Below are 24917 nucleotides of genomic sequence, written 5' to 3'. Positions count from 1 at the left end.
AACTGGCCACCCTACTCTCGTTAGTGCCGAAGGCTTAGTCTAATGAGAACCTTATCTTCTCGTTCCCCGAGGCTTGAATCAAGTATGGGACTCACCTTTACCTTTACTTGTAGACTTCGAACCACCGACGCAGGCGCGGTGGTTATAAGTTATTCCATTCACAAGGGTCGTCGAATGCAGAACTGTCCTTTAAAGGGCGTTTAATTTTCATTTACAAAGTGGAAATTTTGTGATGTTTTTCTCAAGATCTTTCTATCGCTTTAGCCACCTACGCCATGTGAGCGTCATCTGATATTTGACCAGTCGCTTGGTCAATTTAGATTTCCTTGCCATCTCAACTAAGACTAATCGTTTCAACTTCAACCAACGAATTTGCAGATATTTTGTATGTTAGCAGTAGTGGCATTGCACGTCACAGCAATCAAATCGTCAACTAGGACAACATTAAAACATAATTTTGAAGAAAACAGGCACCGGTAGGTTATTTCATAAAACAGGTAGCACAATTAAGGCAAATGACTTTGCAGCGGCAGTGTTGATATTCATAACGATGAGGATAAAGTCCAGTCACCATCGCCAAGCAAGTGTAATTCCAAATCGTGAAACTGCAAACAAATGAAATATTTATTGGAACTCTCATTTATGACAGCGAGTGAAATCTGCTGTCACTGCATGTGATTTAGTTTCTCGGGTGCTGAGGTGGAAAATGGGACTACGATGCAAGAATACGAAGCACTTGCACGATAATTTAATTGCAGCTTAGGATCGGGATGGAAAAAAGATATGAATCTGTCACTAGTAGTTTTCAAAAATTGTGTTGAAATAAGCGAATTCTACTACAGTAGAACTTGGATAACTCGTCTTCGGAAAACTCGTCAGTTTGCCCAAGTCGTCAATGATTGCCAGGTCCCGGCAGAAAGCCTATCTTTCGTACACAATCAAGTTCGGTTAAGTGGCCATCGCATAATTTGTCAATTCGATTATGTCGTCAATGTTTTTCTTCCCCTGGGACGTAAAATTCGTCTAAATCATCCACCCAAATGCTGACGTGGCATTTACAGACTCTGTCGAGAAGAAATTACTGCGCTAAGACGTGTGCACGCACACACTCTATCGGGCCAGACGCACATGCGTGGAGTATGTTGGTCTGGTCGGTAGGCACTTTAACATTACCCACTCGTCGAAAAGCGTACTCGCGATTCAGCTGATTTCAGTCATGTGACTCGACACGTGATATTCTGATCGAAAAATTTTGATACAAAGAAATTTAACTGAATGCTTCGCTACAACCAGAGGAGTAGTAATTTCGATTTCGTGGGTTCGATTCCCACCCTCTGCTAATACTATTTTTTCTTCTGCAACTGAACTGAGTGCAAGAAGGATCTTAATGACTGCAATCAATGGAGTTTATAAGGAAAATTGTCACTAAAACACAAAGCAATTTCACATTGAAAAGCAGGCACTCTTCGACGAGTGGGTCATGTTAAAGTGCCTACCGGTCTGGTCGATTGCGGGTGTGCGCGCACGTGCGCTGTTGCCGATAAGAGAAGCGCTGTTCAGCAAACATGACCTACCAAGGACGACGTTGAACACCCTCCTAAAAAGACACTCGCAAGCAAAACGCAGTCAAAAACATCTGTGTTCTTCAGTTAAGCTGTTAAGTGCGTTATTGCTGTGCTGTAGCCTACTTTATTGTGTACCGTAATTAAATTCTTTTCTCGCTTTCCTCTTCGTATCACTTTACCACTACCGCATATAATTAGGTCGCGGAGCACCATGAAATTAATGCAACGCGAAACAATGGCAAAATTTGGCTGTTTGCATTGGTCGTCAGTTCGCGTAAGTCGTCACTTTTTCTGTTCCCCAGGGGTGACGAGTTATCCAAGTTCTACTTTTAGCTAACTTACTTGCTTGAGGTTATTTCTGTGCGCGACAGTGATGCAAGTGATATTCCGCTTTTTGCAGGAAGAATACAAAATATTTTCAGTGTCTTCGTTTAGTCCACTAGTTGGTTCGTCAAGAACTAAAATATATAAAAATGATAAGTTTAATTAACGTGGAAGTTTTTAAAAGGTTTGACGCATCCCCTCGTTCTGCTGAACAAAGATCTGTCTCAAAAGGCGCGGCTCATCTGCACTAACTGCGAGCAAAACAGTCGTGTTTGACATTGTCGTTTAAGGAAAAGGTTACGGCAGGAATTTTGTGACAGACCATCCGGTTCAGCACAGGAAACCTTTTGTATGAGTACTCTGATGACATCCTTTCGATTTGAAAGTGTGAGGATAAATTTGTGTAAACCAGTGATTCTCAACGTGGTCCAGGTGGACCACTTGTGGCCCATCTGGAATTTCTGTTGGTCCACTGAGAGTTCTATAAATCCTTGATAAAATGTTCTTCAAAATTGTATCGTTTACTACAGTAAATTATGTAAGGGCTACACACAGGTGTAAGAAAATTATGCAGCATGTATGATAGTATGCCAGCGTGACGTAATAATCATGTTTAGCCAACTTCGTGATTTCTGATCGATTTTTCTGGAAGTGCTAGATAAGCATAAGCTCAGCAGTTTTTGAACTTATTTTACTAGTTGAAGAGTAGGATATTGAACTGTTTAAGGCATAAGTGAAGTGCTAGCAGGCCTAATCAATAAATCATATGTTGCTGTATAATTGTTGTCAGTGCACGAAGATTGCGCTTCTTCATGGTACAAAGTTTCTTTAGGGAGAGTAGAGCTATTCGCTGTTTCACTGAATGTCACGTTATATTTTTTCAGACGCAAAATTAAGTACTGTATTCCACAGTGCTTTTAAACCAACAAAATGTCAGAAGCTCCTGTTGCTTCTTCTTCTCGTTTGAATTGTAAGGCACCTGCAGCTAATAAGGCCCGCTAATTTTCAAACCTCAATATTTTTCTAAATACTGCATAGTTTTAAACGAAACTTGGAATGAGGATACTTTGGGTCTATCTAAACAACATATCTATTAAACAAGTTTCTAAGTGAAAGGGGTTGTAAAATATTAAAAAAATAAAAAAAATTTCAAGTGGGCCTTATTAGATGCACGTGTTGTGAATAAGGCCCGGTTTGAATTAGCACCAAAAGTGATGGAAAAGGTGTATTTTCACAATAACAACACCACAAAACAAATTCTAATCGGCAACACAGGCACATAACTAATAATTAAATACACAGAGACAACTATTCCCTCCCCCGCCCCATGCTCCATTTTTAAAAAAGCGACATGGTGTTTTTAGATATGGTAGGGATACTGAAGTATTTTGATTCTGAAATTATGATATTTCCATTGCAATAACAAATTGGATTAATGGTGTAACAAGAATTGTTTAGGTCACTCAAGTCTTTAACCCCCACTTTCTTAACCAGGGGTGCACAACGTTACTCCAGGGGCCCATGGGCCTCATTATCAAAATTAGCCTAGTCTGATCATTATTATCAGTCTTGCTTTAATAAGAAAAAAAGTTCGAATTTATTGGTTTTACTGCATCAGCATGCACATATCTTTCACATAAAATGCAAAAAAACAGAAGTCAAAGCGGTTTGTTAACTGCAGAACAGTCTAAAATATGTGAAAATTAATAAAACCACTCAATTTCAGCCCCCCCCCCCCAAACTTCAACTTTCCGTAACTCAAAAAGTTCTCAACTTTAGGCTGTGAAACTTTACCAGTTAGTCTCAATTCACCATAGCACCAATCAGAGCTTCCAATTTTGTTTAAAAGATTTGTAACAACGGAGATCCAGGGGGTGGGCCTTATTACTGGCCGGGCCTTATTAGCTGCAGGTGCCTTACTTTAAATAGCTTAGATTGGCAATGCCTCCTCGTGCAGCCAAGATACAGTAGTTGGGTCCAGTTGTCGAATACCAGTGATTCCACTTGGGGGCCGTAACCGGCGTAAGATGGAACATTCGTGGAGTATGTGTTGCATTGTTTGTTCTACCGCTCCGCAGACACATATCGGCGAATTATGCAACCCCCACCTAAATAGATTAGCTCCAGTGCAGCCAACGTCACATCTGATCCTGTTCAATGTGACCCATGCCTTTCTTGAGAGGTCTGCTCCAGGAGGGATGGAGAGTGCTGGTATAACTGAAAACTGGGGAGGGATATGTGGCAGCTCGTTCCATTCCTGGGCCCATGTTTCCATGCAGCTGAAGTTCTTATCCACAAGTTAACTTAATCTAAACATTCAACCACTGGGCTTGACCCTGGATGCGATAAAGAAGGTCATCGAATCAGCCGCTTCCCATGTAGCCTACTTCATGTAAAAACTTGCGAATGTCACCTGCTAAGTCGGGATGATGATAAAACAATCTTGCAAAGGATAATCGCTGCATTTCCCCTGTAGAAAGCCTATCGCGCCAATTCAATTCAGTCCTGTAAAAAATAATAAAGGTCACAGTAAAAAAGAATTTGAAACATATTGCATGCAAGAGAAAATTAACAAAAAAAATGGAGACCGACAATAAATACTGTCGATACATTGCACCACACGCGTGTGATTTTTGGATGTAAAGTCATTCTCAGACAGTAAATCAATTATTTGTTTGCATTGATTCAACGTCTACAGACGTTGAAACAATGTAAAAAATGACTGATTTGCCGACTGGATTGTAGACTTATTCGCATCGATGGTGTCCAGTCATAATACAACCAGTGGCGCCGGCAGAGGGGGGGGGCAGGCGGGGCAGCTGCCCCCAATGTTTTGGGCATCATCTTTTTATTTTTTTTATATTTAGATCCCAACCTGAAGTCAACTCAAGTTGCAAGGGGGGGGGGGGGAGGGGGGTAAAAGCTTTCCCTTTTATTTTAAACTTGCTCTTCTTGCTGCTGTTATTATTACGATTTTGTGATTGTATTCACGTACTTCGCCTGCTGCCTGTCACGTAACAATTGTTACCGGCTGTTCAGCAGATTGGCTCTTATTTGGTTCTGAGTGGTGGCAGTGCATACAGCAGTGGGTCATTCAATGTTTCATTCAAATTTTTGAAAATGGGGGTGTTGACGGCCATCGGGCTTTGCCCGCCGGCCGTCAACACCCCCCTTTTCAAAATTTTTGACTACGCTACTGTCTTGCACTGTCAATATTTTGCCCCCCCATTGTTGAAGGTCTGGCGGCGCCACTGAATACAATTATAGAAAATTCTGAGTACGGTAATGAAATTGACGCTGATGTCTCTCAACCTCATTCAGGTTCCACTGTGTTATTGAGAATGAAAAGTTGTAGAAGGATCCTTCATTTAAGATACAAAAGTTTTATTGACAAAGTTTTCGCCACTGCAAAGGCGACTTCTTCACTATCTTATTCAAATAGAATTCTGGCGTGATTAGGCTAGATGTGACAAACCTCCCGCATAATCCTCCAGCTGTTTCAATTAAATCCTCTAAGCCAACTTCAACCATCGCGTTTGTCATCCTAGATTGGTTTTCTCCGTCACTGTACTCGGGATAGGGCTCGCTTTGAGGATATGTTATCTACAGTTACACGTTCCAGTAATAAATCAAATAATAGTGCTTGGTACCAAGCACTGCAGGCTTTATAAAATCTAGTTCAAGCTGTTTAAGTTTGACTACCAATTTTTTTCAAAAAGCGCAAAGCTTAGGCGATACCACAGTGCCATAGACAAGGGAGAGAAAGCAGCATAGGCACTAGGTCTACTGGAAATTCAAATACGTACACTGTTACAGTTCATAATTGTGCAAATCAATCACAACAACATCGATCAAAGATTATGCAAACAAAGCCTTTAACTCAGCCAAAGTTTATCTAAACCGAGATACTTTGTACGTTTGTATCCGCCATTGCAAACACAGAGAACAAACATGATCGAATAACACAAATGGTAAACTAAACATTAATTTGACACGTACACGTTTAATAGAAACATACGAGCATACAACAAATGTAGAAGTAGCCACAAGATTATGATTTCGGAAGTTGCTGTAGCAGAAAAACACATGATAACGATGTAAAACAAAAAAGTTTCTTCATGAAAGTACTGTATACTAGTGTATACTGCATCATATAGTTGCGCAAAAAACTGTACTTGAATCAACGTAAAATATAAAAACATTCAACTACTGACCTGATCTTGCAGGTTGCCATCAGTAACCAAGGGTTTTTGTGGCAAGTACATGACACCTCTTGGGCCAAAAGCAACATATGTTTTCAATGTACCACTGCTAGGTTGGCACAACCCGGCTAGAACTCGCAGCAATGACGTTTTCCCAGTGCCCGTTGCACCGGTTATCAGCAAGTTCTTTCCAGCTTGCACTGTTAAGTTTAGTGATTTCACCAAGATATAAGAATTGTCTGGCGTGTAATATGTGATCTACAAAAGAAAGCATACAAGCATAGGCTAATACCCAGTTTGCAGAGATTTTCACAATAATAAAAGATGTATTTGAAAGCAATTCAATCACAACAATATGCCATGTTTTGGTTAATTTCAAGCAACTATTCCTAACTTTTCAAACGGCAACACCATTTTTTACGCTACAACGGTTTTCAGAATTGCAATAGGCAGTAAGAACAACGGTGGAGCAACTAATTAAGATGAATAACTTCAGCGAGATTCATCAAACTTAATCGCGCAAGACGAATGATGAAGTAGAAACTGATATCTTCCAGCCTTCGTACCGGCTTTCGGACAATAATCAGCCATACAAAGATTCAGACATTATGAACGGTCGAAATACAAACTGTAAGTTACAAACACGAAATTGCTTACATCAGCGAGATTGAAGAACACCGCTGCTTCGTTGTCACATGCCCGCTGTTGGTTCAACGTGGATATGGTTGACCTAGCAAAAAGTGACTAATTGAAAAACTTGCTTGCAAAGCGCACATTAGGATTGCACTATGTAAGATGAGAATCATACTTCATAAAACAATAGTCAATTACGATTGCCGTAACGAACAAAGGTGATCAGAAAACATTGATCATTGTGAAACGTGCGAATACCAGCGGAAAGCGTTAAAAAATTCGTCAGTGCCTTCAAACATTTCGGTCAACAGTATTAAAAGTAAAACTATTCAATCATTTAATTGATTGCTTGGCGTTTGATATTCCATTAAGCTACGTCATGAATCTTCCCAAGCTTCTATTCGTGGTGGAGCAAAATAGAACGGTGAGAGATACATACGTGTTTTTGTCCACCTTTTCTACCTCAAGGTTGGCATTTGGATCCGTTTCCACAAGAGGATCAGCATCATTGCCGTACGATTCATTTTCAAAACCACTTTCAAGTCCTTCACTGCGACTTTCTTTATCATCGATCGTTTCTATCACTTGGGCCAACCTAGTCCATACAAACATAAGACAATCCTATTTTTACAATGACATCAAAAACGTAACAGAAATACTCGTTTTCTCAACTGGAGGAAAACAGCATCTCGCGCAATGATAGTTCTAACTTAACCACAACAATCGCTTACCTGTGTGTGTGGGCAGCTATGTCGCCAATGGTGCTTGACATGTCTATAAGCTGGGAGAATGAATGGATCAAATAGATGCATACAAATGAATTCTGCAATGAGTAAAAATGTAAATTAGGTAGGTTAGTGGTACCTGGGCTGGTACCGGTTCTTTTTTAAATTCCATCAAATAAAAACATTATGTTTGTTAAAATCATCTTTACGGCAAAAACGAAATATTTTTGTCGTAAAAAACGACTTAAAATACAACGTTAAAGACCAGCAGTTCGCGGAATCTTATCGCTTTCACGCGCACTCATTACGAAATAATATAAGGCAACGTGTTGGGGGCAACTTTGTGTAAACTACCAATTGTCCATCACCGGTATTGCAAAGACCTATGTTTTTTGTAGTGTCGGAATATGAAAACACAAAAGTGCCGATTTATCTATGTACAAATAATTCGGCATCAGTACTGCCAAATGAATTTATCGCAGGTATCGCCAATTAAAGAGTTACTCGGTACCGCTTACTTATGCGCAATTGCGCATGCGCCTCATAGTATAGCAATGAGTATAAAAAGGCTACGGTAGAAGATATAAAAAGTTTACGATTTTCTCACATTCTGACTACAACAAAAGAAAATTATGACATATTTTCTTTGATGACAAAATGTTAAACAGTTTTCTGCATCGGAAGCAGTTACATACTAACTAAACTAAGCAAACGTGAAACGCAACGTAGTGAATTTAAACAAATTTATGAAATTGCTTACCTCACTTATTAAAGAGCTTATTTCTTCAGGAGCAAGATCATCGTAAACCCCCGCAAATATTGGAATAGCTATTACCAAGTAGCTCAGAATTCCTCCCACGTAATCAAATATGTTTACTGCTGAGTTGAGCCAAAATGACCAATTGAATAGAGACAGTTGTGTTTTTAATAAAATCCCGAGTCGTGTGTTGCTCTTTTCGTGTTCGATTTCGCCAGCGTGGTAAAAAGCCATTGATTCTGAATTGACCCTAACGTTCAAATGCTGATACCTAAACAGGTAAAAAACTACAATTCTGGAAAGTATGCGGAAGCGGACAATACAAACTATAGGACCACTTCACCAAAAAGAAAGCACATAAATATAAACCTGTTACTTTTTAACAATAAGTTACCATGCATTTAAACAGCAAGCAGTGATAAAAGCATTAAGCACAGATCTAAACCACATTAAATTAAATTGAGCGACAGCTCTATCGATGCGTGCAAAGTCAAGATAATTATTGGACTATGGACTAAAACATTGCCTTTCTCTAAATGAAAAGAGCTATCCATGTTTACAAACATACATACCTAAAATCGCCTTCTTTGACTTCCTGATTAACATTTAGTCGAACAATGGGAGTTATTATGACTCGATTTACAATTGATCCCACAACGAAATATACATAGATTATCACAGGCCCCAGCCAAGTTGTATTGACAAAACACTGGTAAGAATAGTACACAATAGTAAAAGGAATAACGACAAGACGGCTGATCAGGAGACTCCATTCTTTTGTAAACATATTTGCATCCCTTGTAATTCGTTGATCCCTGAGAAGATCAACAAAAATAGTTTCATTGCAAAAGCGCATATAATCACAAAACGTCAGACATTACCCACCTTTTACGCAATGACTCTCAGTACTTGGATAATAATCAATATATTACAGTACGGTACTGTAGGATATATATATCAGAATGGCAAAAGCTTATAAACTTTGTAATAAAACTGAAGTTACACACCAAGTACAGCACCACAAAACTATTTATGAAAATTTAACTTTATCACTACTATGTGACAACAAAGTGCAGCTGGGAGATGAAAATAAGCAAAGTTATGGTATTCCGCATGCATTTATGGGCAAACTTAAATGCATACAAAAGGCTGGAGTACTGCTAGAACCAAAAAAATTATGGGAAAGCTGACATAGTAAACAAACTCATTTTTGATGAATTCGACTGTACGGTTATAGGTGAATTGTTCGTAAACAGTTGTTCGTAAAACAATTGTTCGTAAACAGTTGTTCGTAAAATTAATTCTTCGTAAAACATTTCTTTGTAAATCATTTCTTCGTATACATCAATTGTTTGTATAGTGAATTGTTCGTAAACGGGTGATAGGTCAATTATTGTTTGTGAACAATTTTTCAGTTGTTACTCAGGGGCGCCGGAAGCGGGGAGCATCATGGAGGGACAGGGGGGCAATGGTGCCCTTTTTAAGTCATGTAAGCTACTGTACATTTTGCAATATAACAATTTCTGCTATTCGCTTTTAGCCTAATTATAACACAGGCCAACAAAAATTTTTTGGCACATATAAAGGTGAGAGTCATTTTAAAGTATTTCAAGGCCCCTGATTCCGAAAATGCACTTAACTTTTTCAAATTGGCTCTAGTTTTCGAGATATTCGACAAAGAAAATATTTTTAAAACCGTTAATCAAAAGCTTTCAATCAAAAGCTCAAAATAATATTTACAGCACAAATTCTGCAACACAGTAGGTTATATCATTATAACATAGCATGACGTCCTTCTTTGTATACCAGACACTTGTATCATTACTCGATAGTGAGCTGATAGATGAGCATTATCGCTATATCTTATCTTAAAAGTTTAAAAAAAAATTGGCCTTTCAGCAACAAAAGTGCGTTTTTTCATAATCCTGCCCCCCCTCCCCCAGTCAAAAATTGTTTCGGCGCCCCTGTTGTTACTCGTGCAGGACATTTCCTTGGAAAATGCTCAAATTTCCAATAAGTAGTTTCTTGCCCTTGTGCGTTAAGTGCACTATAATCTTTGTAATAAAGCTGGCCACCATACAAAAGCTTTCGCTTTCCTTTTTCGCTGCCATTGTGATTTGTGAATCAGGGACTCTACACTCTGTCTGCTCGTCTACAGCACGTCACATCTAGCACATCTCGAGCATATACGCTACCCTAATTAATTGTTCGTAAAGAATTGTAACTGTTTTACAAACAATTAGTATTACGGTCAATTGCACGTACGAAGAAATGCTTTACAAAAAAATGTGTTACAAAGAATTAACTTTACGAACAATTGTTTTACGAACAACTGTTTACGAAAAAAACGTCGGACACTGACTGTACGACACTTACATGTTATCTAATGAATGATCAAGAGCATTTAGTTCATAATAATTATTTCTTCTGAAGTATTTTTGATGAAGTTTTGAACAAAGAGTTTGTCTCCATGTTAAATAGAGAATCCGAGAAACGTAAGTGAGAGAGCTTTTCATCTGAAATAATTAAAAATTAAAATTTAAAAAGTCAGTGCTAAAAGTGCAGAAATTGAAGAGAAAATGAAAACACAGAGTTTAATTTTAGCTACATTTTGGGCTTTGTATTGTTTACTCAGACGAATTACTAAGCTAAGTTATTTTTTCAAAGAAAAGCATACGAGAAATACTTACAACTGCATTTAAAACAATGATTGAAATAGAATAAATCGCCAATTTGGGAAAAGCGTCAACATTTTTTGCTCCAAGTACTTCGAAGAATTTAGAAGGAATTAACCCAGCTGCATAGATGACAAACTGCACTGAAAACAAAAATTGCAATGTGTTTAAATATTACCAATTTTATACAACAATTTTCTTTCCACTTCAAATTTTTCCACTTTTTATGGGCAAAATATTAATATCTACAGGATATAGTCACTGTATATATAATAATGGTAGCCAATTAGCCATAGCCTCTGAGACTATGGTCCTCTAATCCAGTAGGCTACTTTTCATCCAGTGGTAGGCCATGACGCTGTTTTCAGTGGGACACCAAACTAGGCATAAATCAGAATAATAACTTCATAACAATCATCATAAATTCAGTCACTGAATTCTGCATTAGAGTGTCCTCATCGTATCTTCGCGTCAGCAGAAACTGTTTAAAAAAAGTTAATGTCTTTCACCGTCACATGGTCATGTGAGTAACCTTCTCATCCTTATTAAATCGAAGCAACGCAACCAACTTGATGTTGAATATGACATACGCTGCATAATTTCATCGACTACACCCAGGATTCAAAGTATTCAATAAAAAACACAAAGTGACAAGATGCAGCAACAATCTTCTCATTAAACTTGTGTAAATTAACTGCTAATTAATATTTACGTTATTGACACTTTGTGTTTTTTATTGCATAAGTTAATGGGCCACCACCAAAATCTTCCTAGTTTAATGAGTCATGAGCAGCAGAAAAAGGTTGGGAACCACTGCCCTAGTCACTCAAACATGGGGCTTGGCCTTTTCCTTTACCAGCTCTTTAACAATGAAGAAAGGCTGCCAATTAGCCTTGTATAATGTTTTTGCATTCACTCAGGTAAAATCAACGTGAAAACATATTGTAGTATTTAATTGCGCTGCTTCCCAGGTAGTTGCAGAGTTTGTCTTTGAGTTGTTATAGGTTGATGCTCAGTTTTTTTGCAAAACATTTCTCAGCAATACTTCATGTCGACGTGCAAGAGACCTTGCTTTATTTGTGAAAAAATATTGAAAATTATGTGAGTGAAGAGAAAAAACTTAAAAATACCAACACAAGTGGGGCAATGTTGGCTTGGGGAAGCCGGTGACCAAACATGGCTTACCAGTGCGGTAGTTTCAAAAGCCACTTGATGACATCTTGGGGGCCATGGCTGCCGGGAGATTAAAGGCCTGAACAGTGAACACAGCTAGAAATCACTGTTAATTTTATAATCGCCTTGAGTATTATGTCAAGCATCAGCCAGACCTAGCGATGCTTGTTGTTTCAAGACAAACCTCTGAAACGTCAATCGCGTCTTCCTGCTGATAGAATTATTACGTTACTTTTACAGAGATAAAGCTTGTGTTTACTTAAATCCATACATCTCTTTCCACGGAGTTGGTGATCCATCGAATTGTACGAAAACAATTTACATTTTTAGCAATTCCTTATTCTTCACGAAACACAAGTTTAAATAACACTGGTCTACACAAAATTTCAGGTTTGGGTTTTGACAACTCATTTTAGCTAATTTTGGGGCGCTGAATCCGAAAATGAACTCAGATTTTCTCTATCACATCACGTTTTTGAGATATGAAATATCCCTAATTTTTGAAAAAAATCAATTTTGCCCCCCCTCTGTTGTCAAAACAAGGAATTCTGATGCAATAAACACTGTTTTACCTGCAATAATCTAGCTTTAATTAGCAAACAAGCATTCTATATTATATTCACACAAATTTGCGTTGTCTTTATTAAAATTTCATGCCTTGGAATAAAACATAGGCATGCAAAAGAGCAACTATAATAACATCATAGGCTACGCTACATTATGCTGACGAACATGTCGATAGGACAGTGACAAGGTATTATCTGAATTATAGCCTACAGTTCACACAATATGCACATAGACATTCCAATGGAGTGCAGAAATTTTGAAGACACACACAGAAATAGCAAAGTGCCAAAATAAAGATTGACTCAAAGGATTGACTTGGGCAGGGCGAGTTCAGAAACAGTCAAAAAAAGAGCTTTCATAAAATATGAACTCTTCACTTATATATAAGCTTAAAATGCTCTTTTGAGGAACTTTCTTTTATGAGCAGCATCTGGAATTTCTCTTTTAAAACTCCAGCAATAGTCGGCCATCATATGACAATCCCACCGACCTTGATAACGTTCCTCCATAATTTTAATATCCTGGTGGAAACGTTCACCCTGTTCTTCACTAACTTTCCCAAGGTTTTCTGGAAACTCATCCGCATGGCTCTTCAAATAGTGAACTTTGATGCTCATCCTGCTTCCCAAACCTTCAAAACTAAGCAGTAGCTCCCTTAAGAGATCTTTATAATTTTCTGCTTTTCTTTTTCCCAAAAAAATTCTCACAACAGCACCGAAAGCATTCCAAGCTCTAGCCTCGAATGGCAACATTGATTTTACAAAATTTTCATCCTTTAACAATTGCCTGATTTGTGGTCCATTGAAAATCCCAGCTCTTTTTTTCTCTTCACTGAGACCGGGAAAAGCATAACATATATACTTAAAACACTCTCCTTCATGATCTAAAGCTTTTACATATTGTTTCATGAGACCAAGTTTGATGTGAAGAGGAGGCAAGAGGATCTTTTTGATATCAAGTAACTGATCACGTATGATATTTTTGTGTCAAGGTGAGCCTTGGAGGCCACTCTTCTTTGTTCCAGTGCTGATACTTGGCCCTGCTGTCCCAGTAGCATAGGAAACATGGGTATTTGGTGTAGCCATTTTGTTGCCCCAGCAAAAAGTTCACCATTTTGAAATCTACACAGATGAGCCAACCATGCTCATGGTATTTTAACTTTTCAAGAACGGTTTTGATGTTCTGATACTCTTCTTTCATTGTCACCGAATGTCCTATCGGAATAGAACCGTACACGTTACCATTGTGAAGTAGAACACACTTCAAACTTCGTTTGGAGCTATCAACGAAAAGTCTCCATTCGTCTGCATGATACTGTGGTAGTCCCATTTCTAGAAGAAGCCCTTCTATATTGTTGCAATAAACGAAATCATTGTAGGAAGCAAAATATGGAAGCAGTTCTTCTTCTCGTTTGCGATAAAATGTCACGCTTGTACCAGCTTTGAGAAGTTTCCTTTCCTGTAGCCTTGATGCCAATAACTCCGCAGATTGCTTAGGCAAATACAAATCTCTCACTAAATCATTTAGTTCCATCTGATTAAACTGAGAAGGCTTGTCTGACAGATCCTCGGGTGCTGGCTGAAAAATTTCACTTTCTCCTTCACTAAACGATGCTTCTGAAGAAGAAATAGTCTCTTCGTGTAGTTCTGGAAGTGATGTAAATACTTGCAGTGGCTTTTCATCACTGTGAGGAACTGGCCGCAATGCCGAATCCAGATTTGGATATTTCAAACGATGTTTACTCTTTTTGTTATACCCTTTCACACTAACAAGACAAAAATAACAATCGTCAACATGATTTCGTTCCTCTCGCCAAATCATGGGCATTCCAAATTTCATTTGTGAACCTTTTTCTTGCGACCAACTTCTCAGACATTCAACGCAGGTCTTGCACACTTTATGAGGAGCCCAGCTTTTATCCTGGTCCCCCAAATTGACTTTAAAGTAAGCAAGATATGCCCTTTTTACAATCGTGGTAACATTGCATTGTTGAGACTTCAACATGAAGCATCCCCAAATGTAACAAAATATATCCGGATCATTACAACATTTTCTTCTTTTGCTGGAAGCAGACATAGCTTGAGATCAAATACAACCTTTCTTTGTTAGTAATTTTCTAAGAGCAAGTTTTTCCACAGAAACACCATTATACCAAAAACTCTAACCGACTCGAACTCAAACTTATAAAGTATGAAAATATCTTTTCCTTCTACAGACCACTTTTCAGCTTGAACTCTGATGTTGGTCTGTACAATGTACATGTGCTTTATGAAACTTCTAAATAAATCTTCCTTACTAAGCAAGAATTTATTACTAAGTCAAATCTACTCCCACCAGCTGTCTTCCTACGATATTCCATCTGCACAGAGATAGCAGCTGACCCACAGATAATGCCTGAGAAACCAAGACAGGGAGTTCAAGCCAGCATGGAAAAACTCAACGCTACCAATCTCCACTATGTCCTATTACGATTATCATAACAGGAATTTTTTTTATTTTAAAGGAAATCTGATCCAATTTATGAATTTAGTGTAAAAATATCTCTATGTTTGAAAGTTTATAGCTGTCAGAAAATAATTATATTTGACATTTTACTGCACTAAAAAGGGTAAAATTGGTCAATTTCATAAAATAATGGCAACGATAGAAAGAAAACTTGATGTGATAGAGAAAATCTGAGTTCATTTTCGGATTCAGCGCCCCAAAATTAGCCAAAATCAGTTGTCAAAACCCAAACCTGAAAAAAAAAGTTGAAATTTGTAGACCAGTGTAATTGCTGTCAGTTTCTAGACAAGAGACTGGGCTTGCAAGGGATTGTGCTCATGAAACGGCACCAGAGTATCTGTAGTGTGTTGTTTTAAAATGCTATTTTTAACTCTACTGCTCTAAAAAACAATTTTATGTCATCTTGTGGGCTGAAAATTACCGTATTTTACGGACCATAAGGCGCACTTTAAATTTTTTTTTTCTTCATAAATTGATCGTGCGCCTTATGGTCCGATGCGCCTTATGTATGGATCAAGTGCGGTAGTGCTTTATTGCCTACACTCAAAACCAGTACCGATATACTATTATATATGGTCCGGTGCGCCTTATGGTCCAGTGCGCCTTATAGTCCGGTGCGCCTTATGTATGAACAAAAAACTAATCAAAGCAATTTATTGACAGTGCGCCTTATAGTCCGGTGCGCCTTATAGTCCGGTGCGCCTTATGGTCCGTAAAATACTAATCGTTGTTTTTCATCATCCATTTAAACGTTGGCATAGCACGGCCAACGGTAATTCAACGTCTAAATGCTGTGTGTCTGTATGTGACTATAAATACTGGCTAAGCGCGTTATTTCTTCGAAGCCTTTCGCCGCATCTTGAAAGATGTTGTATCAACGTTGGCGAACGATTGTTATCTGCTTGCTTGCTTCAACCAAGGCATATTACTGAAGCTATTTTTTCTTATCGTTGTCTTTATATAGCGCATCTTCTTTGTGTTTTGCAATATCAGCATAAAAGGCTTAGCAAAGCGAACGTTTGAGAGTATAGACCAGAAATTCCGTTGAGTTTTGTATTAGCTGCATTTGGTGAAACGAGATGTTTAAATCTTAACTCTTAAGCATAAATTGAGAAACTTTATGTGAAATATTTCTTGACCATTTACTAATTGTACATTTTGTATTCTATTTGAATAAGATGCACTAGTACAATCAATTGCTGTATGACTTATTATTATTTGGATTATTATTTGTACGGATTATCACTTCAAGCCCTGATTGCTGTCTCGGTGAGTCTGAACTATAATCACCAGCTCTATCTAGAATTGAAGTAGCCTATATCTGCCCACTAAGTTTGTTAAACGACCTTGCGACCTGCAACCCCGTAAACCTTGCGACCTGCAACCCCGTAGACCTTGCGACCTGCAACCCTGTAGACCTTGCAACCTGCAACCTTGTGGCTGAACCTTCGACCTGCAACTTGTGATCTTGTGACCTTGTGATCTGCTGACTTGTGATCTTGCAACCTATCTGCCACAATAAACTAACAGAACTCAAGACCGTGTTCAGATTCAAACTACTTGGCTTGTTTTTCTGTCTGTTGTAGGTGTCGTGAAGTTCTGTTCTGTTGCTTAAAGCTTTGTGTTGATTGCAGCGGCGCCGCTGACGTGTAAGGTCGCGTCTTCCTTTACACCTTTGTTGAGTTACCATTAACACGCTGCTTGGGTTGAAGTAGGGTGGTGCTAGTATAGTTTTCTGTTGCTGTTACGTGAAGGTATATTTATGTTCTGCTATGTTTTTCAGACGCAGTGCCTATTTAGTTTATTAAAGCCATTAAATGGTGTCATCTACTTTTGTTACTTAATTCTATTCGTTACAATTTAATAAACTACATAGAAATCGAAGCTAGAAGAGTTGATAGAAAGTGCAAGTCCTGAAAGCAATCGGAGATGGCCAATAATAACTGGAAATGTCTTCAACCAGAAAAGCTATCCGTAGATCCAAATTCACCAACAGCAGAAGACGATTGGAAGTTTTGGTTCAAGACTTTTACAAACTTTGTGGAAGCCATGCCTCGTGCTGAAGGAGAGGAACCAGTCAACAAGCTCAACATATTGGCAGCTTTCCTTACTGCAAACACTTACAAAACTGTGTCTGAAGCCGACAATTTTGACGATGCAATAACAGCTCTCAAAAACTTGTACGTCAAGCCAAGGAACGAGATCTATTTGCGACATCTGCTTGCTACTGCACAACAAAAAGACGGTGAGTCAATTGATGAATTTGTTTCACGTCTAAATAATCTGAGCCGAAATTGCAACTTTGTCCCCGTCAATGCAGTAGCTTATAGAGATGACATGAAGAGAGACTCCTTAATCAGTGGGATTTCGTCCACACTCATAAGAGAGCGTCTTCTCGAAAATCAGACTTTAACTTTTGATCAAGCTTGCGCCAAGGCTAGAGCTCTAGAATTGGCAAAAAGCACGTCCGAAACGTATTCTCACCACAACATGTGTGCTGTGCAAAGTTGTTCAACTGAGCTGCCGACAGTTCGACATGAGTACACTCAAAATAAAAGCGAAGATTCGTCCAGCCAGGATCGCACAACCGCAGCAATAAGACAAACAAAAAAGCACATATCGAACAAGTTTACATGCTTTTTTTGTGGTAGTCGTAATTGGCACCGCAGAAATCAATGTCCTGCAAAAGACGAAAAATGTGATTATTGTGGCAAAACTGGCCATTATGCCAAGTGTTGCTTAAGTCGTAAGGGTGTTGTTACAAGCAATTGCATAAACTCACCTCGTCTAGCTTCAATGTCTACACTGCATTCTACTTCTACATTTTCTAAACATGTTGTAAGTGAAGTGAAAATTAACGATGCCTTCGCTAACGCTTTAATCGATACTGGAAGTACAAACAGTTATTTAAGCAAGACCTTTGTGGACAAAAACCACATTAAATATACGTCTCTTCGTTTCGTTGCAAACATGGCTAACACTTCGTTAAAAACCGACATTTATGGTATTTGTAATGTTAAACTGAAATTTGCCAATCACTTTTATGAACAGGCAGAATTTCTTATTATGCCTGAATTGGTTTGTGACGCAATCATAGGCGATGATTTACTCGAACGCCATAAAAGTGTAACTTTTCAATTTAATGGTAATTTGCCTGAACTTTTTGTGTCATCTGTTATGCCTGCAGCACAAGTCGAATATCCTGAGTTGTTTTCACACTTGCTACCTACATGCAAACCAATGGCTGTTAAAACTTGTAAATTCTCATCGGCTGACCAAGAACTAATTCGAATCGAAACGGAACGATTATTACGCGAAGGCCGCATAAAGAAAAGCAATTCCCCATGGAGGGCCCAGCCCTTGATCGTCGACAATGGTAATGGAAAGAAGAGGATGTGCATTGATTACAGCCAGACAATCAACTTGTATACCTTGCTGGACGCTTACCCTTTGCCATCCATTGAATCCATAGTAAATGAAGTTGCCAAGTGGAAGTATATATCCACATTAGACTTAAAATCTGCGTACCATCAAATACCAATTTGCCCCAAAGATCGCCGTTATACCGCATTTCAGTCGTCGCACGAGCTGTACCAATGGAAATACTTACCATTTGGATTGACAAACGCGGTACCCGCGTTTCAACGAGTAATTAACAACTCTATTGCAAAACACAAATTAAAATGCGTGAATGCCTACTTGGATAATATCACCGACTCACCGTGGGAGGAATGACACAAGAGCATGATAACAATCTCGCAGCACTACTCAAAGCTGCTAAAGAAGATCACTTTACATTTAATGAAGCAAAAAGTTTGTACAACCGCACTGAAGTTTGTTTGTTGGGTTACCAAGTTGGAGCTGGAATTATAAAACCAGATCCCCAACGTATCAAAGCATTGCAAGATTTGCCGGTACCAACAACAAAGAAAGAATTGCAGCGAATCATGGGATTGTTCGCCTACTACGCCAAATGGATCTCTAACTTCTCTGCAACAGTTAGGTCACTCGTGCAAACAGAAAAATTGCCTTTAAGTTGTGAGGCTTTGGCTGCCTTGAACAAACTGAAAACGAAGTTAACCCATGCTTCTTTACAACCAATCGACGAGTCTATTCCTTTTACTGTAGAAACAGATGCTTCAGACTTTGCCATTGCCACAACATTAAATCAAAACGGCCGTCCTGTAGCATTTCACGCGCGAACCTTATCAACTTCGGAGCAAATGCATTCAGCAATTGAAAAGGAAGCCTACGCAATTGTAGAAGCATTAAGAAAGTGGAAGCATTTACTGCTGGGAAGACACTTTAACTTGATTACGGACCAAAGAAGCGTTTCCTTTATGTTCGATTTAAAACATCCTTCCAAGGTAAAAAAATGATAAAATACAACGTTGGCGTTTGGAACTTTCACCTTATAACTTCTCTACCGTTTACAGACCAGGAAATAAAAACACTGCACCTGACACCTTCTCTAGAGCAACATCGGCATCTGTGACAACAACATCAGAAGCCGCTTTAAAATTGCTACATGAATCACTTTGCCATCCTGGTATTACACGATTGTGGCATTATATAAAAACGAAAAACCTTCCTTATTCTTTGGAAGCCGTGAAAGCCGTCGCAATGCAATGCAAAGACTGCGCCGAAATTAAAGCAGCTTTTTATAAGCCCAAAGAGCAACAACACCTCATCAAAGCAACCCAACCTTTCGAAAGAATCAGTATGGATTTTAAAGGTCCTGTAGCATCTGCCACCAAGAACAGATACTTGTTGGTGATCGTGGACGAATTTTCTAGATTTTCCTTTGTATATCCGTGTGCCAACATGAAGGCATCTACTGTTATCGAAAAATTATGAAATTTATTTTCCGTGTTTGGATTTCCGTCGTATGTCCACACCGACCAGGGTGCAAATTTTATGTCGAGCGAACTGAAAGAGTGGCTGCATGGAAAGGGTGTTCCGACCAGTCGGTCTACTAGATACAACCCTCGAGGCAATAGCCAAGTGGAACGATATAATGGCATAGTGTGGAAAGCTATTCTTTAGGGACTGCGAGTCAAAAAAACTACCCGAGACTTTGTGGGAAAACGTGTTACCCGATGTATTACATTCGTTACGTTCACTTTGATGTACTGCTACAAACTGCACTCCCCACGAGCGTATGTTTTATCATTCTCGTAAGTCTTCAAATGGGGTATCGATGCCTGCCTGGCTAAAACCAGGACCGGTGTATGTAAAACGTCATGTACGAAACAAGAGCGACTTATTTGTTGAAGATGCCGAGCTTATTGAAGCTAACCCCCAATACGCTCACGTACGCCTCAATGATGGACGTGAAACTACTGTATCATTGCGTGACTTAGCACCTAATCCTAAACAGATTACCACCACTCATGATGACGAAACGCTAACGGAGCCATTAGAAATTGATTTTGGAATGTTGGAATCAGCTCAACCTCACTTGGATCCTGCTCCAATTTTACAAAATGTCGAATCTTCAGAAGCTGGTCCTACCAATCCTGAACAAAACTCATCGTTACGTCGCTCCACACGAACACGCCGTCCTGTTGTGCGCTATGGCTTTGATACGTGACTTAGTTTTTGCAATTTATGTATTTATTTACTGGGTTTGGCTTGAATCCTTGTACTTGTTATAATGCCGTGATGTAATTTATGTAGTGTCGAGTTTTTCATTAAACCGGGGTTGAATGTCGTGAAGTTCTGTTTTGTTGCTTAAAGCTTTGTGTTGATTGCAGCGGCGCCGCTGACGTGTAAGGTCGCGTCTTCCTTTACACCTTTGTTGAGTTACCATTAACACGCTGCTTGGGTTGAAGTAGGGTGGTGCTAGTATAGTTTTCTGTTGCTGTTACGTGAAGGTATATTTATGTTCTGCTATGTTTTTCAGACGCAGTGCCTATTTAGTTTATTAAAGCCATTAAATGGTGTCATCTACTTTTGTTACTTAATTCTATTCGTTACAGTAGGCGCATAACCGTATTAACTGAGCGACGCATATGATAATCCAATCCACTGTTTGGCGCCAGTGAGAAAGATATTCTTTAACGTAGAATTCGTGTCAAAATTCTACAATCACTTCCATTTTTGTTGCACACTTGGCTAAAATTGAAGGAGCCTCTTTGATTTTTATGTTTTTTTGTTGCATCGAGCTGTTTTTACACTGCATTGTACTTTATGTTGTCACAATGAGCAACAACTAAAATTAAAACTATTCTAATATAAGATTCCAAAACAAAAAGTGATTTATATGCTTTTTCAGTTGTGAGTAACAAAACTCAATTGTGATATTCAAAGATTATTTTGTAAAGGTTTCTTAATCGTTTGTTATGCCATGAAATACAACTAATACAACTTAGTACAATAAGTGACAAGTTTGTGCTTTCACAAAAATATGGAGGCACACACGAAGTCATAAAATAATTAGTAAAAAGCACATGCTAAAAAAATTGTTTTGCTACTTACATATCAAGGACAGTATGGAAAGTGCATAAAATATTAATGAAGACCTGGAGTTGTATCTTTCAAATAAAATTCCAAACAACCGCCACAACCTTCGAAAAAATACGACATCTACTTTTGCATGAGCCATTACACAAACTTAAAAATTGTCTAAAATTGATCAGTTATTAGTGCTAACTGATTATATAGATCTGTCACTAGTAAAGTAGATAACAATTTACTTTTTTTTATAAGCATCAAAGATTCAATCCAAGAATTTCACTAAAATTACACCAGTGGCTTTGTTATTTCTTTATGCCTATTGCCTATGATACATTATATTTAAGCTATTCCAAAAAGCAACACTTCTTCAAAGATCTGACAACATTTCCTTTACTCAACTTAGTGCTTAATCTGTATATAAAGTATCGCTAACTCTATCGTATTGCATCATGTCAAAGAAGTTAAAGCACAATAGTGTCCAAATGACTACCAGTTTTTAGTAGCATACAGCTTGTTAAAAATAAGAACTTAATAAGTACCGTAACTCCGATGTTTGGAAAAATTTGAATTTTAAAATTTGAAAATGCAAATGCTGGTGAGGTACAAGTTATCAGCATTAATGAATGGTGTGATTGCAGCTTAAGCAATGACAATTCTACTTTCCATTGAAATTCTAATGAGTAGGGCAACGTTTTGCTATAGCAAAAAACGTAAAATTGCATTTATGCACTGCACAAGCATTTCAAACTGCAGTACTTTAGTCATCTGATTTATTTACATAATACAAGAGAAATGTTTCTAAACATTTTCTGGTGAAAAATTGCCAATTTTTACCCAATCAACTATTTAGGTACCTGACATACTAAAGCTTTGCTCAACAAAGTTGCTTGGCAGTGCAACAATTTAGCATATATTATCCTGCTGAACCAATATTGGTCAGAACATTTCTGTAGGCTAATTACTTTTAAGTGACTAACTAATGATTATGCAGTTGAAACTAAGAATACTTCCTAAATGTCTGAAGCCAGTATATTTCATGTTTTTCTTTTATCACACCAACTTACACATTTTGAGTAGAAAAACGTAGCATAGTAAAATAGCTGAAAACAGTAAAAAATATTTTACGACATACAGTATGATAGTTTTTAGGGTTTATTGATTTTAAGCAGTGAAATTACGAGCGACTCAAAACCTACAAGTCCTTAGCTTTTGAACATTTTAAGCTGAGCAAAATTGCAAAAAAAAAAAGCTTAGTTGCAAATGCAATTGTCCTGCTAGGCTTCTTACATTATTTAGGTTATGTCGCCTTATTTCCGGGTCCCACAAATTACCCATAAGCCCTATAAGTACCCATAAGCACCATAAGTCGCGTCAAATTACCCATAAGTCGCGTCGAATTACCCATAAGCCCCATAAGTCGCGTCGAATTACCCATTAGGGTGGAGTAAAAAATAAAAAAAATTGAATTTCAAAAAGTGGTCTTGATATATGACCCCAAATATCAAATGAAATACTTCTGTAATGATTTTGGGTTCTTGCACTCTCTAGTGGCCGTGCAATTTCACCAAACGACCTGAAAATAGCTAATTTTGCCATATCTCGATAACCGCTTATACTAGAAAGTTAGTTTTTGGCTTAAATGCTGCAGAAGTAACATGTTTCTATCTTATTTCCAAAGAACTTTGTCTTAAAAATGTACAGAAAAAAAGTCACAAGCAAATTACTGATTTTTTAAAGTAAAATCAAGCACTGATGCAGTGGGTGCAACGTCAAAAGTGTATAATGATTGATCTTATGACTGTGAAACATACCCCATCAATTAGAACTACTTTTAAAAACTTACTCAAACAAATGAAGTCCTCTTCTAGTAGAAATACACTTGATCTTAGCAATCAAAGAATCAACAAAACAGTCGAGTTTCAAAATGGACTTCGGGTAATCCACTATTTTTATGGCTGATTCACACTGTCACAGTTCGGCTTCGATGAGGCAGCATATAGTTTTGTTTTAGAAATTCTTAAATAAACTAAATTTCGGGACTTTAATTTTGGTCTGATGAGGCCATCTCTACGTTTTAATTCAGATACATGAGCAGATGCCTCAGTCACCAATTTCACATGTCTTTCCACTGCCTGGTTGTGGCAAGGATGATTGAGCCTTAATGGTGATTTCTCAGATTTTCCAGCTCGAGGTCTGACAAGTTCTTGATTGCTGGCGGCTGTTCGATATCTTTGAGGTTTAAGCAGTGGCGCCGGCAGGGGGGGGGCAGGCGGGGCAGCTGCCCCCCCAATGTTTTGGGCATCACCTTTTTAATTTTTTTTTTATTCTTACATATTAATATATATTTTTTTAATATTTGGATCTCAACCTGAAGTCAAGTCAAGTTTGTAAGGGGGGGGGGGGAGGGGGGGGGTTAGGGCTAGAAAGCTCTCTCTTCTATTTTAACTTTTTCTTTGTGCTGCAGTTATTATTATGATTTTGTGATTCTAGTCGCAGCCCAGCAGATTGGTTCTTGCTTAGGTTGGCTATTTCACTTTTAGTTGTGTAATATATCATCTTTTATCTCATGCGGTTGTAATTCTTTAGCTCAGTTTAATTTGTTTGCTGCATAAGCATAAGGGTCATTTGCTTCCACAGTGTAACATCACTTTTGTGAAAATAAAAGTTGTGTGAGCGAAATCAAAACTTTCCTATCTGGAAATTAGGTTGTCTGTTGGGTTACAGAAAAACATTTACATTCTCCCTTTGTCTGCAGCGTCCGGAAAAAACAAGTCTATTAACTATCTTAGATTCTGACAGTTTTCAGACTCAAAAGGAGTCTATGCCGCTTTTTGTCATACAGTGGAGCCCATATTTCTGAAATTGTGTTATATTTAACTTTTAACGCATCGAAAATAGCCTGTGTTGTCGGATTCTTTCCAGTTGATTAATTATTGCGAGATTACATTTGTGTATACATTGGCATAGCACAGTTTGACGTTGATTCTAATTTCTATGCTAAATGGGTTCACTTGTTTGTAAACGTAGCCTATTTCTTTGTGTCAATTTCTTGAAAATTTGTTGTATTGTGAAATATTCAGCATAAACGTTAACGAACGCCTTTTTATGCATCTGTAACGTTTTTACATTCAGCATCAGGAATAGCCTTTTTCCTAATCCATCGCTTCAAATAGAAGAACTTCGCATTATTTCTCAAATTCACCAATAATAGCTCAGCTAAGCGAACATTCCTTTGGGTCACGTAGTAATGGATAGAATTGTTTAGCAGTTTAGAAATAGATTACTGCATTTGTTAACTGAGCTATTGAAATGAACTCTTGATCGTAATTTAA

The 24917-nt window shown here is 38.2% G+C and overlaps 1 protein-coding gene across 2 annotated transcripts; it reads right to left on the bottom strand.

Annotated features, from left to right (window-relative positions):
• Window positions 1-377: 377 nt before the first annotated feature.
• LOC145780817 (lysosomal cobalamin transporter ABCD4-like) lies at window positions 378-21746 on the bottom strand. 2 transcript variants are annotated; one of them, XM_082592458.1, is made up of 13 exons: window positions 21607-21746; window positions 10897-11024; window positions 10583-10722; window positions 8779-9021; window positions 8210-8477; window positions 7456-7547; window positions 7164-7319; window positions 6749-6821; window positions 6104-6349; window positions 5365-5492; window positions 4303-4394; window positions 1908-2023; window positions 378-605 (listed from the first exon to the last, which is right to left on the bottom strand). In XM_082592458.1, the coding sequence occupies exons 1-13, from the start codon at window positions 21731-21733 to the stop codon at window positions 543-545; spliced, it is 1872 nt and encodes a 623-aa protein (XP_082448584.1). In that variant the 5' UTR covers window positions 21734-21746; the 3' UTR covers window positions 378-542. The 2 variants fall into 2 exon arrangements, with proteins under 2 accessions (XP_082448584.1, XP_082448586.1); XM_082592460.1 differs by lacking the exon at window positions 21607-21746 and adding an exon at window positions 18574-18706.
• Between the last annotated feature and the right edge of the window lie 3171 nt (window positions 21747-24917).

The sequence above is a fragment of the Aplidium turbinatum genome, chromosome 12 (genome assembly GCF_918807975.1).
Source record: "Aplidium turbinatum chromosome 12, kaAplTurb1.1, whole genome shotgun sequence".
Classification (NCBI taxonomy): Eukaryota; Metazoa; Chordata; class Ascidiacea; order Aplousobranchia; family Polyclinidae; genus Aplidium; species Aplidium turbinatum.
Note: the sequence above shows the minus strand (reverse complement) of the source record. Positions and strands in the feature narration are given on the sequence as shown.

What these genes read in the sequence shown, in the direction of transcription:
- LOC145780817 (XM_082592458.1), bottom strand. Translation starts at nt 21,733, where the DNA reads ATGGCTCATGCAAAAGTAGATGTCGTATTTTTTCGAAGGTTGTGGCGG. An exon ending in GTCAAAGAAGGCGATTTTAG is followed by an intron (nt 8,478 to 8,778) that starts GTATGTATGTTT and finishes TTACCTGTTTAG; the next exon opens with GTATCAGCATTTGAACGTTA. An exon ending in ACAGAAATAACCTCAAGCAA is followed by an intron (nt 606 to 1,907) that starts GTAAGTTAGCTA and finishes ATTTGTTTGCAG; the next exon opens with TTTCACGATTTGGAATTACA.